This window comes from Microcaecilia unicolor, chromosome 4, assembly GCF_901765095.1.
Source record: "Microcaecilia unicolor chromosome 4, aMicUni1.1, whole genome shotgun sequence".
Taxonomy (NCBI): domain Eukaryota; kingdom Metazoa; phylum Chordata; class Amphibia; order Gymnophiona; family Siphonopidae; genus Microcaecilia; species Microcaecilia unicolor.
This window is the reverse complement of record NC_044034.1, coordinates 169,135,752-169,150,862: the sequence shown is the minus strand read 5'-3', so window position 1 is coordinate 169,150,862 and position 15,111 is coordinate 169,135,752. Positions and strand designations below refer to the sequence as shown.

Here is a 15,111-nt window from a genome sequence, read left to right as displayed (position 1 = left end):
AGTTAGCTTAAAAAAAAATCCGCAATCAAGCGGAGAACTCGAACGCCCCACGGGAAAACACAGAAATAGGTAAAAAGTGGGATGTTTGACCACGGAAATACAAATCCTGGAGACAATATCATAAAAGCTTCTTTATTGAAGAAAAGACTCGACACAACTGTTGTGTTTCGGACTACAGGCCTGCATCAGGAGTCTCCCGCTATGACGTAGCGTATATGGAACGTTCCATGCTGCGCTCCTAGTGACCCGCTACGGACAAGCTTACCACGAAAGGTCTTTTTCAAGACCACTTTTGTAATATAGCCAATACGTTTGGTTCGTCACACGGACCAAATCGTGTTTCAGGCATTTCAGATTCATGTACGCTACGTCATAGCGGGAGACTCTTGATGCAGGCCTGTAGGCCGAAACACAACAGTTGTGTCGAGTCTTTTCTTCAATAAGAAGCTTTTGTGATATTGTCTCCAGGATTTGTATTTCCGTGGTCAAACATCCCACTTTTTACCGAAGGCAGTTAGCTTGGCAGAGTTTAAAAAGGGGTTAGACAGTTCCTAAAGGACAAGTCCATAAATCCACAATTCCAGGAATATCATGTATAGAATGTTTGTTCGTTTGGGAAGCTTGCCCGGTGCCCTTGGCCTGGATTGGCTGCTGTATTGGACAGGATGCCTGGGCTCGATGGACCTGATCAGAGAAGGCTATAGAATAGAATTCAATGCCCTGATAAGAAACGTGTTTGTGGAGTCCCGATGCGGCTCTTCCGCCAAACGGGCGGCAGTAGAGGAGACCTTGCAAGGCTTGATTCACATAGGGGCGGTTTCCCCCTTGCCTCCCGCTGAATGCGGCTCTGGCCGTCACTCCATTTACTTCGTGGTGCAGCGAAAAGGAGGGTCTTTTCGGCCTATCCTAGACTTAAAAGAAGTCAACAAGTCTCTGAATGTGCGGCATTTTCACATGGTAACCCTGCGCTCCGTCATAGCGGCGGTACAGCCAGGAGAGTTTCTCACGTCTCTGGACCTGAAAGAAGCTTACTTGCACATACCAATTTGGCCCCCGCACCAGAGGATTCTGTGTTTTGTGGTGATGGGAAAACATTTCCAGTTTCGGGCCTTGCCTCGCCACAGCTCCCCGGACCTTTTCCAAGGTAATGGTGGTAGTAGCTGCTTTTCTCAGGCGAGAGGGTATCCGGGTTCACCCGTACCTAGACGACTGGCTTACCAGAGCAGACTCTGCAGAAGAGAGTCATCAGGTTACAGCCAGAGTGGTCTCAGTACTGCAGTCTCTGGGCTGGGTCGTCAATATGGCCAAAAGTCATGACCCCCTCTCAATTTCTAGAATATTTGGGGGTCCGGTTCGACACAGCCTCAGGGATGGTCTTCCTACCCGAGCAAAGGTGGTGCAAGCTTCAGAACCAGGTCCATCTGCTCCTGAGGATGCCTCGCCCGCGAGCTTGGGAATGCTGCTAGCACTCCCCGATTGGTGCCTGGTGGTAACAGATGCCAGCCTGAAGGGCTGGGGTGCACATTGCCGGGAAGGCATGCCCAGATTCTTTGGACACCCAAAGAGTCGGAGTGGTCCATCAATTGTTTGGAGTTGAAAGCGATTTTCCAGGCGCTTCTGGCCTTTTCAATTGACCCTGGAAGGATTGGCTGTCAGAGTTCTTTTGGACAACACGACAGCAGTGGCCTACATAAATCGCCAAGGAGGCACTCAGTGCATAGCACTAGCAGCGCAGGCCGTGCAGATTTGCCACTGGGCCGAGCTTCATCTGCAGTTTCTGTCAGCAGCTCATATTGCAGGTCAGAGCAACATGCAAGCCGATTATCTGAGAAGGAATCAAATCGACCCAGCGGAGTGGGAACTTGCAGACGAAGTATTCCTGCAGATATGTGCCAAATGGAGAAAGCCCGTAATGGATCTTATGGCGTCAAGCACAAATGCCAAAGTCTCGTGCTTCTACAGCAGACGGAGAGATCCTCGCTCGGCAGGGTTGGATGCTTTGGCTCAACCCTGGCCTCAGGGCCTCCTGTATGTGTTCCCTCCGTGGCCCTCGATAGGGCGAGTACTCATGCGGATTCGGCTCCACCAAGGAGAGGTGGTTCTCATTGCCCCGGATTGGCCAAGGAGGCTGTGGTATGTGGACCTCCGGCAGATGCTGATAGAGGATCCCCTGCAGTTACCTCTGGTACCGCACCTGTTGTCACAGGGCCCAGTGACCATGGAGGACGCCTGCAGCTTTGGTCTTACGGCATGGCTATTGAGAGGGCGCAATTGAGAGACAAGGGATATTCCAGTAATGTCATTTCCACTCTCCTACAGGCCCACATGCGTTCCAATTCCGTGGCTTATGCCAGGATTTGGTGCCAGTTTGAGGCTTGGTGTGCTTCTAGAGCGATCACACCCATGCGGGCTTCTGGCTCGCTGATACTTGACTTCTTGCAGGGTGGTTTACAAAAAGGCTTGGCCTATAATTCCCTGCGTGTTCAAGTGGCAGCCTTAGCATGTTTTCGTGGTAAGTTCGCTGGCCTCTCTCTGGCTGCTTGCCCGGATGTGACATGGTTTCTTAGAGGGGTGCTTTGGCTCTGTCCTCCCGTGCGGGCCCCCTGTCCGGCCTGGAACCTGGGGTTAGTTTTAAAGGCCCTTCAGTGTTCGCCCTTCGAGCCGCTTAGGTGAGCTTCGGAGAAGGATGTGACCTTAAAGACGGTCTTTTTGGTGGCCGTGACATTGGCAAGACTGGTATCTGAGCTCCAGGCGCTGTCATGTCGAGACCCATTTCTGCAATTCTCAGAGTCCGGAGAAAGTTTTGACACTAAAGGCCGTTTTTCTTGTGGCCATTACTTCGGCGAGACGGGTGTCTGAGCTCCAGGCGCTGTCCTGTAGAGACCCATTTCTGCAATTCTCAGAGTCCGGGGTCACGGTTCAGGCCGTGCCTTCCTTCATGCCTAAGGTGGTTTCAGGGTTTCACCTAAACCAGCCTATTTTCCTGCCCTCCTTTTCTAAAGAGGAGTTTCCAGAAGCCTATGGGCAGTTGCACCTTCTGGATGTGCGAAGGGCTCTGTTACAATATCTGTGCATGTCAAATACCTTCACCTCTGACCATCTTTTTGTTCTTTTGTCAGGTCCGCGCAAAGGGTCTCCAGCATCTATGGCCACTATAGCCCGTTGGCTCAAAGAAGCTATCTTTTCAGCATATCTGTTATCTGGTCAGCCTCCACCTGAAGCCTTTAAGGCACATTCCACATGAGCGATTTCCTCTTCTTGGGCTGAAACTGGAGCACTCTCTCTTCAAGAGATATCTAGTGCAGCTACTTGGGCTTCGAAGCTCTCTTTTGCCCGACATTACAGGCTGGATGTGGCTGCCAGGAGAGACGCGCTTTTTGGAGCACAAGTGCAGGTGCGTGGTGTGGCTTGTTCCCACCCTATCTAGGGATTGCTTTGATACATCCCACTCGTAATGGATTCATCTGCTTGATGTCAAGGAAGGGAAAATTAGGTTCTTACCTTGGTAATTTTCTTTCCTTTAGTCCTAGCAGATGAATCCATGAGCCCTCCCTCAGTGGTTCATTGTGTGATTCATGTTACTTTTATGTTCAGTTTTTCCTGTAGATATGTTCCCTCATTGGGAGAAGTTGGAAAACAGTCTTCAGGATTTCTATTCAGTTACAGGAGGATGAGTTCATTCCCTCCAGGAGGATGAGGATGAGTTCATTCCCTCCTTTGAGTTATAGCTCCAGTTTTGGTGCGTTCATCCGCTGTGAGGAAAGTTCATGTTGTTATGCTTTGTGGTGTTACACTGCTTTGGAAGATTCAAATACTGAAAAGGCAGATGGAGCTAGCTGGCCATGAGGCACTATGGTTTTTCAGTGCTCTCTATCTTCCCCTGCTGGTTGATGGACACAACCCACTCGTAATGGATTTATCTGCTATGACTAAAGGAAAGAAAATTACTAAGGTAAGAACTTAATTTTCCCATGCCCTCTGTGCATAAGATATCCCCGCTGCGCTGTTATCCCATTTAGGGTCCAAAGTACCATTAAAATCCCCCCCCCCCCCCAAAAAAAAAAAAAAAGAAAATGCCCAGCCCTGTATCTAAGTAGGAATTGGTCCAAAACATCCAAGAAAGCAACCTGGCCCTCATTAGGCGTGTGTATACACCCAAAGGTTGAAGATTGCCTTTCTCAGCTTCAATAAAAGTAACAAATAGCGACCTTTCTTGTCTGAAATAATTTTCTGTATTTGCCAAGAATAGGTAGATGAAAGGGCTATCAAAACTCCTCTAGTCTTATTTTGGGAGCGATTAGAAGCAAAAAAAAAAAAAAAGTGGATATTTTTTATGAGCCATGTAACGCTCTTGGGCCGGTTTCAGATGAGCCTCTTGGATTTACAGTTAAACAAGTTATTATTATTTATTGCACTTGTATCCCACATTTTCCCACCTATTTGCAGGCTCAGTGTGGCTTACAAAGACCTGTTATGGCATCGCCATATCAAGGTAACAGTACAGTTGGTGTTACAAAGAAATCAAGGAAAACAAGAGGATCTGGTCAAGCAGTTATAGAAAGAGCCATTCTGATTAAAGGTGGATAGGTGTTAAACTAGACATAGCATAAATGAGTTACCAAGATCAAATTGCCCATGAAAAAAACATAATTCCTATTGCATGAAACAAACAAGTCCCCCAATAACACCTCTTGTGTTCCCTTAAGAACCCACTCCACGCCCCCCCCCCCCCCCCACACCGATACCCATCAGCTTTTGTAGGCATCACAGCACTCAAGGATCAGCATGCCCACATATTTCGAGAGGAAGCAGTACACCTTAATAGAGCATATCAGCCAATAAGGCCTAAGATTCATCCAGATTCACTAAACAGATAATACTATATATCTGATAACATTACAGTCCAGATGTCTTGCATTGAGAAATTTAGCCTTTTGCGGAGTGTTGCCGCTGAAGGCGACCCTATCCATGGGATACTCGTTGCCATTTTGGCCTCTCAACTCTACTACGACCCACTGAGACTGAAGGAGGGGAAGAAGCTTGCACTTGATCCCGAGGAAGATATGTCTGTGCCTCTTCAAGGGAGCAGACCTGGTGTAGCTTGCCATCTTTATAAAAAACCAAGGCAAACGGGTACTGCCATTTATAACTGATAACCTCCTCTCGCAAGTGTTGGGTCAGGGGTCGCAGTTCGGCTCTTCGCTTCAATTTGGTAGTAGACAGGTCTTGGTAAATATCAATATGATAGGTGTCCCATTCAAATGCATTATTCACCCGAGTTTTAGCCAGTAGGGTTTCCTTTAGTTTAGTCTTTGAAGCAGGCAATGATATCTTTATTACGATTCTGCCTTTGGTTACCCAGTGCTTGATGAGCTTTGTCAAGCATAATAGAAGATGCATCAACTGGATCAGTACCCGATGGAAGAAGAGCCCCTGCTATTTGCCAGACAACTTTTTCACAGCCCATATAATCAAGGCCTTCTGAGACTCTTCCAAACTGGGGGTTAGATCTGCGGCACCAACACAATTAGATCCTCAGACTCCCCCAGTTTCACAGACTGCGTAGATTTTGCAGCAGCTTCAGAGTTACGTGGACGATGTACTTCCTCTTCCAGCTCCATTTCTGGCGATGCAATAGCAAGGGCTGTGGCCCGCTGCTGAAAAGCAAAGTCTTGCAGATTTATTGCCCAAATCTGCTGTTCTGCCAACCAGAGCAGAGCACCCCAGCTCTAAGGAATATCAGCTAACAAAAGACCACAAACTCAGCAACTGGATGGATCGATAAGCTGCCATTTTTGCTGAATTGTGTAGAACTCTTCATTCAAGCAACCATTCATGATGGTGATGTCACTTCGTTATGCAAATCTCTCACATGTATATTCATTATGAGTATCCTGCAAACCTGATTGGCTGGGGTGCCTCTAGGGCCAGGTTGGGGGACAACTGGATTACAGCCATCCAAGTGCTGGAGTCACTAGGGTTTGATATCATTTAACCTAGGTCCCATTTTGAATTTGTCACTTAAATTGAAATTCATAGCACTGCTAGATGTGACTTGGGAAAAGGCCTTTGTTCCACAAGAAAGGATCACAACTTTAGTACCTATTGTGGAAGAAATAAGATTCAGTAGACGTCAAGCATGGGACACATTGAAATTGTTGCGCCTCATTGCTTTAAGAGAATATGCCATTATTGGCATGTGTCAGTATAGGATAAGCCCAATGGACCTTACACATTCAGTGTATCTGGGCCACTCAGTGTGTAAAACCAAGTAGTTCAAGTACTTTATCCTGGTGGCTGATACCATCAGATATGGCCAGGGGCATCTTTCAAATTCTCATAGCGGAAAGGCCCTAGACCTCTTTTTCTATGCACTTTGCTTAATTACTTTCTGTGTTTGTTGATTTGGTTTGAAACCCAACTCAGGATTTACTTGAGTACAGTTGACTCTTGTTGCCACCGTGTAGAAGGTAGCCCTATCTCTCTACAGCCTTTCGTTGTTTGATTCATGTAGGCTTGCTTCTATTGAAACTTCCCAGTGTGTCTTGGGACCTCAGCATGGTACTGACCCACCTAATGAAAGCTCCCCTTAAGGGGCTCAATTTAAAAGCACTTAGACTTACAAAATTCCATAGCTTACTATTGGAATTGGAGTGGAGGAGTGGCCTAGTGGTTAGGGTGGTGGACTTTGGTCCTGAGGAACTGAGTTCAATTCCCACTTCAGTCACAGGCAGCTCCTTGTGACTCTGGGCAAGTCACTTAACCCTCCATTGCCCCATGTAAGCCGCATTGAGCCTGCCATGAGTGGGGAAGCGCGGGGTACACATGTAACAAAAATAATAAAAAAAACTTTGTATGTCTAAGTGCTTTGAAAATATACCTCTTTTTCACTAGACTTGTATGAACTGAAGAAACTTACCTGGTGGCAGTCACTTTGACACATACAGGCATATTTTCAAAGCACTTTGGGAGGCTAAGTTCCATAGGTTTCTATGGAACTTTGGGAGGCTAAGTGCTTTGAAAATATGCCTGATAGTGAGCTCCATGAATTAGTGACCTGCTATACACAAAGTTTTTCAACCACAGGTGGTCCTGCCTAGTGGTGTCAAATTTCCTTTTTAACAAATTCATCATCCATTTTTCCCTATGCCACCTATCTATGGTGATAAAAGTGCCTTGCACACCTGGAATGGCAAGAGAGCCTTAACCATATGTGTGGAGCATATTAAAGCGTTCATAAAGTCGACTCGACTTTGTATTTTTCTGACCCCAGTAAAACTGGGATTCCATAGTCAAGCATCTAATTTCTAATTGGATGGCAGATTGCATCTTTTGCCCATATGTATTAGACATTGGAGGAGCATGAAGGCTTATAATGTCAGTGCCATTGCAGAATTGGTGGTACAGCACGAATATCATATTTGGAAAACAATTTCCAATAGAACAGTGGGTATATTTCTACATAATCTCTTGAGGTTTAGAATCTAAGTTTGACTAGACCACCCTCTCCTGGGTCCATTTTTATTTCCGGGTGGTTGTATTAAAAAAAAAAAAAAAAAAAAAGGCCGATTGCCACCAAAAACAAGTGTGATATACTTTTGGTATTCTGTTTTTCCCTTTTTTGTTAAACGTAGCCTGTAGTTTGGTTGTTCTCATAACTGGGAATCTTTTGTCCTTGAAGAAAACAAAGTTGCTTACTTGTAGCAGATGTTCTCCGAAGACAGCAAGGTATTCCTCATGAAACCCCCCTGCCTCTACTGGGAGTTGACTGCTCCTCCTCTTAACTTAAGCTTCTGACTGACCTCTGAGGTAGCATTGTATAACAAAGCCAGGGAATTACCACACATGCACAGTAGGCTGTGCTAGAAAGCTTTCCAAACTTAGTGTGTGTGTTATTTTTTCCAGTGTAGGCACTTTCGGGTGACATTACTGAGTTATGAGGACAAATACCCTGCTATGTTTTTTTTTTTTTATTTGTACCCCGCGCTTTCCCACTCATGGCAGGCTCAATGCGGCTTAGGTACTTATTTGTACCTGGGGCAATGGAGGGTTGCCCAGAGTCACCAGGAGCTGCTTGTGCCTGCAGTGGGAATCGAACCCAGTTCCCCAGGACCAAAGTCCACCACTCTAACCACTAGGCCACTCCTCCACCCTTTTTTGTTTTGTTTTTGTGTCCTGCCTCTGAAAAAACTTAGGATGATGTCTTGATTCCCCCCCCCCCCCCCCAAATCCTACATCAAAAAGTTCCTTCCCCAAAGTGCTTATAGTATAAGTGGTTGCCTGAAATACTGGGGGATAAAGGACTTGATTTCACCAAGTCTTTTCAGTTTTCTGTGTCTTTGAGATGAAAGGGACCTAAGAGGCCCTTTTTCCAAGCTACAGAAAAGAGCGATTTGCTAGTGGCAGCAGCCGTTTTTCCCATGCACCAGGGCCTTTTTTACCACAGTGGGTAAAAAGCCCCCAGACAAACATGGCCATTCATTCAATAAGAGAACTCTTACCGCTTGGCCATACGGCAGGGAGCTGTTACCGCCACCCATTGAAGTGGCAATAAGGGCTTCAGCGGCAACAGGTTTTCTTTTCCCCCCGGAAATGGCGTGCACTTGGGGCAGAGCTACCACTGACAGCTGCGTTGAGCCGGTGGTAGGCCTGATTTAGCGTTCAGTAAACCCGCATTTGGCTTACCGACATTTTGTAAAAGACCCCCTAAGTGAATTAAACAGGGTCACAGGATCTGCCAATGGAGAGAAACAGGATTTGAACCCCCCCCACCCCCCAAACATCTGATTTCTAGTTTGTTTATTAATTGCCAGTATAGTTTTTTGCAGACATTTGTTGGGGTGTTTGGAAAATTGTGTTCTGTTCTATATGTCTGTTGTGTTTCAAGATTCTTGCTGATCTCCTGCAGCTCAAAGAAAATGAATGGCACCCTGGACCACCCAGACCAGCCGGACATAGATTCCATCAAAATGTTTGTGGGTCAGGTACCACGCAGCTGGTCTGAGAAGGAGCTGAGAGAATTATTTGAACAGTATGGAGCGGTCTATGAAATCAACCTTTTGCGTGACAGAAACCTGAATCCCCCACAAAGCAAAGGTGAGGCTTCTGTCCATATATATTTTACTTGGTATCATATAATTTTGGATTTATTTCTTGTGCATGATAGAATCTATAGCCCATTATGAACAGACTAGTAAAACATGCCCGTTTCAGGCGCAAATGAAACGGGCGCTAGCAAGGTTTTCCTCCCGAACCCCCCCCCCCCCCCCCCCGCTCACCCCTTCGGCGTTGTGAAGGCACTGACCGCCATTGTTGTGGACCTCGCCAACGCCACCTTCAATGTGCTGAGTTGTTGGTTGTGAAGCCACTGACGCCATTGCTCCGCCCTTGACATCATCACTTTTGATGCGAGGGCGGGGCCCCAACACAGTGATTTTGGTGACTTCACCACCACGAACCCTTCGAACCGGAAGGAAGTGCCCGGAGGAACTGACAGTGACGTCAGTGTCCTCAGAACGTTGAGGGTGAGTTTTATTATATAGGATGAAGGTTTTATAGGGATACAGGTTATTTGAGATATGTGCAATATTTGGATTTGGATTTTGCTCACACCTTTTTCAGTAGTAGCTCAAGGCGATTTATATTCAGGTAACTTTCCATAGTGAAATTTCATCAGTGGGTCATATGCTTTACATATATGAGGATGATGGAAGCTTTTGAAAAAAGCATTTAGTGGTGCGTTTGAAAGCTGTCTTTATCTGGGAGGAATATTCCTCTTCTGTTTTTTTTTTTTTTTTTGGGGGGGGGGGGGGGGTGGAATTTGCTTGCATTGTCTCATGCTGGGCTGTCTACTTTATTTTCATTGTGATTTTTAATCGGAGAAGGCATCAGAATCTGCTTGCATGCAGCTGACAACTCTGTCAGGCAGCTGTGATTGCTGTTAGAGAGTAGCAAACACCAGCAAAAAGAGTGAAAATGAAAATTGCAGCAAACTGGGCGCTGTACATGTAAAGTCTCAGCATAGAGCTTCTTATGTTGACTTGCAGATTTTTTTTTGGTCTTCATATTTACACTGGCTTGTGGAGCTTTGGAATTTATGAGTTACAGAAGAAATATATTGATAAGTTTATATGTCTTATTTATGCTCCATAGTTCACATGTACAAGTGTGCCGCTTCCTTTTCCTGTATTGTCACTAAATTTAACGTATTCTTTTAACTTTTATTGGTTTGGTACCATATACAGGAATTCTAGAGTTTATATGTTTTCTGTTTTCAGGGTGCTGTTTTGTTACATTTTACACACGAAAATCAGCTTTAGAAGCACAAAATGCACTGCACAATATGAAGATTCTTCCCGGGGTAAGAGAAAGTTCTCTCTCAACAAGTTTCTTCTCTTACTACACCTACTCTTCATTGAGACTCTGCTTGGATTCTGTCAATATCTACGGCTTTCCCTCTTCCCAAATGTCTGGCTACTGTATAGTTTTCTTATGGAATGCACTGCCTGTCATTTTAAAGTGCTTTTCTTCTCTTTCAGATGCACCATCCCATTCAGATGAAACCAGCAGACAGTGAGAAGAATAATAGTAAGTTGTGGTGAACCCAGGGTGGTGTTTATGATCTGCCTGCTCAGTGTATTGAAGGGACTAACCAGAGGGTTTTTTCTTTATTTTGCTTACCTTGTAAAACACTTGAAATGGCTCATTCTTCAAATTTTCTGCAATCTGTTTTATAATCTAGAACAGTGGTTTTCAACCTTTTTATGTTTTTCAGTTGGGACTGACCTAATGGATGATTCTCTCTGTATATATGTGTATGCAGTGGTTTTCAACCTTTTTTTTCAGTTGGGACCCACCTGATGGATGATTCTGTGTGTGGGTGTGTATAGACTCTCAGGGACCTTTGGTCTGACACTGTATGGCATTCTTATGAATTAAATTCAAACATGCTGTCCACAAAAACCTTATTTTTCACCAACGTCAGGTGCAGATCAGAACTAGTACGTTTCTACATGGAAGTCAACATAAAAAAAAATTCTTATTCCTTATAGTCTTCTCCAGACCATTCCCAACGAGTGGGTAATATGCACTCCTACCAGCAGAGGGATACTGAGAATTATTGAGCATTGCTCCTGTATAACGGACTGTGCAACGCTGACCTGCTCAGTATTTCTCAATCTCCCAGCAGAGGTAGGTGTGCTGTGCAACCTTGCTCCATGTTTGTGGGTGTGGCGGTTTTGGCCACTTCCTAGTGTTAATGTTCTGGGGTTCCCTTGGAGGGACCTTGACTGTTTGGGCTTTTTGTTTTCTTTAAAAAACAAAAGAGAGGACGAGAGATAATACCAAAACATCTTTGTCTTCAGGAGAGGAGCAGCTGCTTTTGGTCGGTTTCTGGCCCCTGCGCCTGTTGGAGGTTCACACTCCCAGCTCCGGGTCCCTCCCGCTCCCCTCTGCCCTTGGGCAGTGTGCCTTGACCTTCTCCCCCTCCTCCCTGGGAGAAGTTTCTTCAGGCGGTGCCATGGAGGGAATAGAGCATCGTTCAATATATTTAAAAAAAAAAAAGTGCAGGCACTGTAGCTTCTGTGTGCCGGAGCCATATTTCTGTTTTGGTTGCAGCTGCAGTCCTAGAGCTGACAGAGAAAAAAAATATGACAAAACAAAAGACAAAAAGTTTCAGCGGTGGGACGTTGGTGGCGGGTCACTGCGAGGGTGGCTTTTTCCTCCCCTTCATGGCATTGCAGTCTGAGAAGGCGCACCGTTGTGTGGCCTGTTTAACGTACCGTGTGGTTTCACTTAATACCGGCCTCTGCCGGGTATGTGAGTAGGCGGAGTCCAGGTGCAGTGAGGAGCCAGAATCTGTTTTGCCGGCAGCAGCGGGGGCGGCAAAGACTCCCTGCCAGGCTGCAGAGGCTAATTCTGCGGATCCGATCGCTCCTTTCCATGGTGCGCTGGACGCCGTTTTGGCGGGAATGTCCACCATGCTGCCCCCTCATGCTCCGGCCCTTGCCTTGACAGAGGAGCCGCCGGTTCTGTCGGCATGATGCCTCCGTGGTCCCAGCTCCTTGTTCTCCAGAATTTGTCCTGTTACTACATCAGGCTTATTGCCTGAAATGGGGACATCCGCCAGAGGTTTCAGAGGGTCCACCAGTGTGGGACGGGCCCTTGGTGCCTTCAGATGGGGTCCTTGGGACCAAGAGACCTCGTCTGGCCATGATGGAGGCTACGGCCGATACTCCATCTACTTTGTGGTGCCGCGAAAAGGTGGGTGTTTTCGCCCTATTCTGGACTTAAAAGAATTAAACAAGTCCCTGAGGGTGCGGCATTTCCACATGGAAACCCTGCGCTCCGTCATTGCTGCGGTACAGCCAGGAGAGTTTCTCACGTCTCTAGACCTGAAAGAAGCTTACTTGTACATACCAATTTGGCCCCCGCACCAGAAGTTTCTGAGGTTTGCGGTGTTGGGAAAACATTTCCAGTTCCGGGCCTTGCCTTTTGGCCTCGCCACAGCTCCCCGAACCTTTTCGAAGGTAATGGTGGTAGTAGCTGCTTTTCTCAGGCGAGAAGGTATCAGGGTTCACCCGTACCTAGACGACTGGCTCATCAGAGCAGACTCTGTAACAGAGAGCTATCAAGCTACAGCCAGAGTGGTCTCAATACTTCAATCTCTAGGCTGGGTCGTCAATATGGCCAAAAGTCACCTGACCCCCTCGCAATCTCTAGAATATTTGGGGGGCCAGGTTCGACACAGACTCGGGCTATGTATACCTACCCGAGCTAAGGCGGTGCAAGCTTCAGAATCAGGTCCGTCTGCTCCTGAGGATGCCCCGCCCGCGAGCTTGGGACATTGTCCAGCTGCTGGGATCGATGACAGCCACATTGGAAGTGGTGCCCTGGGCGAGAGCGCACCTGAGACCTCTACAGTATTCCCTACTTCAAAGATGGTCTCCAGTTTCTCAGGATTATCAATGCAGACTTTCTTGGCTCCCTGCGGCCCGACTCAGCATGGAGTTGGTGGCTCTCAGACAGCATGCTGCAGCGAGGAATGCCGCTGGCGCTCCCTGATTGGTGTCTAGTAGTGACAGATGCCAGCCTGAAGGGCTGGGGCGCACATTGCAAGGGGAAGCATGCCCAGGGTCTATGCGAGGAGTCGGAGTGGTCCTTCAACCGCCTGGAGTTGAAAGCGGTGTTTCAGGCGCTTCTGGCCTTTCAAGTGACCCTGGAAGGATTGGCTGTCAGAGTGATGTCGGAGAACACGACAGCAGTGGCCTACATAAGTTGACAAGGCGGCACTCAGTACAGAGCACTGGCCACGCAGGCCGAACAGATTTGCCACTGGGCCGAGCTGCATGTTTAGTTTCTGTCGGCAGCTCACATTGCAGGTCAGAGCAACGTGCAAGCCGATTATCTAAGCAGGCATCAGATCGATCCAGCAGAAAGGGAATTAGCAGACGAAGTATTCCTGCAGATATGTGCCAAATGGGGCAAGCCCGTGATGGTCTTATGGCGACAAGTTCAAATGCCAAAGTCCCGTGCTTCTTCAGCAGATGGAGAGATCCTCGCTCGGCAGGGTTGGATGCCTTGACTCAGCCCTGGCCTCCGGGCCTACTATATGTGTTCCCTCCGTGGCCCTTGATAGGGCGCATGCTCCTGCGGATTCGGCTGCACCCAGGAGAAGTGGTCCTCATCGCCCCGGATTGGCCCAGGAGGCCTTGGTATGCGGACCTCCCACAGATGCTAGTGGAGGCTCCCCTTCCTTTACCTCTGGTACCGAACCTGTTGTCACAGGGCCCGGTAGCCATGGAGGACGCCTGCCGCTTTGGTCATATGGCATGGCGATTGAGAGGGCGCAATTGAGGGACAAAGGCTATTGAAACACAGTCATTTCCACTCTCCTGCAGGCCCGCAAGCGTTCCACTTCCGTGGCTTATGCCAGGATTTGGCGCCAGTTTGAGTCTTGGTGTGCTTCAAAAGCGATCACACCCATGCGGGCTCCTGCCTCTCCGATTCTGGACTTTTTGCAGGATGGTGTACAAATAGGCTTGGCCTATAATTCCCTATGGGTGCAAGTGGCAGCGTTGGCCTCCCTTCGTGGTAAGGTTGAAGGCGTGTCTTTAGCTGCTCATCCAGATGTGGGGTGCTTCGGCTCCGGCCTTCCGTGCGAGCACCCTGTCCAGCTTGGAACCTGGGGCTAGTTTTGAAGGCCCTGCAGGCTTCTCCTTTTGAGCCGCTTCGGCGAGCATCTGAGAAAGATTTGACACTAAAGGCCGTTTTTCTTGTGGCCATTACTTTGGCGAGACGGGTGTCAGAGCTCCAGGCGCTGTCCTGTAGAGACCCATTTCTGCAATTCTCAGAGTCCAGGGTCACGGTTCGGACCGTGCCTTCCTTCATGCCTAAGGTGGTTTCAGCGTTTCACCTAAACCAGCCTATTTTCTTGCCCTCCTTTGATAAGGAGGAGTTTCCAGAATCTTTGGGGCAGTTGCACCTGTTGGATGTGCGCAGGACTCTGTTGCAGTATCTGCGAGTTATTATCTCTTTCAGGATCTATGATCATCTGTTTGTTTTGCTATCAGGTCCTCGCAGAGGGTCTTCAGCGTCTAAAGCCACTATTGCCCGCTGGCTCAAAGAAACTATCTTTTCAGCTTATCTGCTTGCCGGCCGGTCTCCGCCTGTAGCCTTTAAGGCGCATTCTACCAGAGCGATTTCTTCCTCTTGGGCTGAAACTGGAGCACTCTCTCGTCAAGAGATATGCAGTGCAGCAATATGGGCTTCTAAGCTCTCTCTTGCCCGACATTACAGGCTGGATGTGGCTGCTAGGAGGGATGCGCGTTTTGGAGCACAAGTGCTAGCGCGTGGTGTGACCTGTTCCCACCCTATATAGGGATTGCTTTGTTACATCCCATACGTAATGGCTTCATCTGCTTGATGACAAGGAAGGGAAAATTAGGTTCTTACCTTGATAATTTTCTTTCCTTTAGTCATAGCAGATGAAGCCATGAGCCCTCCCTGTATGATTGTCTGTATGCTGTGAATCTGTTTCAGGTTCTGTTCTTGTTTCCTGAAGTTCCTTCCTTGGGAGAAAGTTGGAAAACAGTCTTCAGGATTCATGTTCAC

General features: G+C 47.5%; 1 protein-coding gene across 7 annotated transcripts in view; it reads left to right on the top strand.

Annotated features, from left to right (window-relative positions):
• Positions 1 to 15,111, top strand: part of LOC115468855 (CUGBP Elav-like family member 1) — a 105,023-nt gene that overhangs the window by 24,667 nt on the left and 65,245 nt on the right. For all 7 annotated transcript variants that reach the window (XM_030200935.1, XM_030200934.1, XM_030200936.1 and 4 more), the window contains 3 exons: positions 8,909 to 9,096; positions 10,278 to 10,360; positions 10,539 to 10,587. In XM_030200935.1, the coding sequence (XP_030056795.1) occupies positions 8,919 to 9,096; positions 10,278 to 10,360; positions 10,539 to 10,587 (310 nt within the window). In that variant the 5' untranslated portion in view covers positions 8,909 to 8,918. The remainder of the gene's footprint in view (positions 1 to 8,908; positions 9,097 to 10,277; positions 10,361 to 10,538; positions 10,588 to 15,111) is intronic.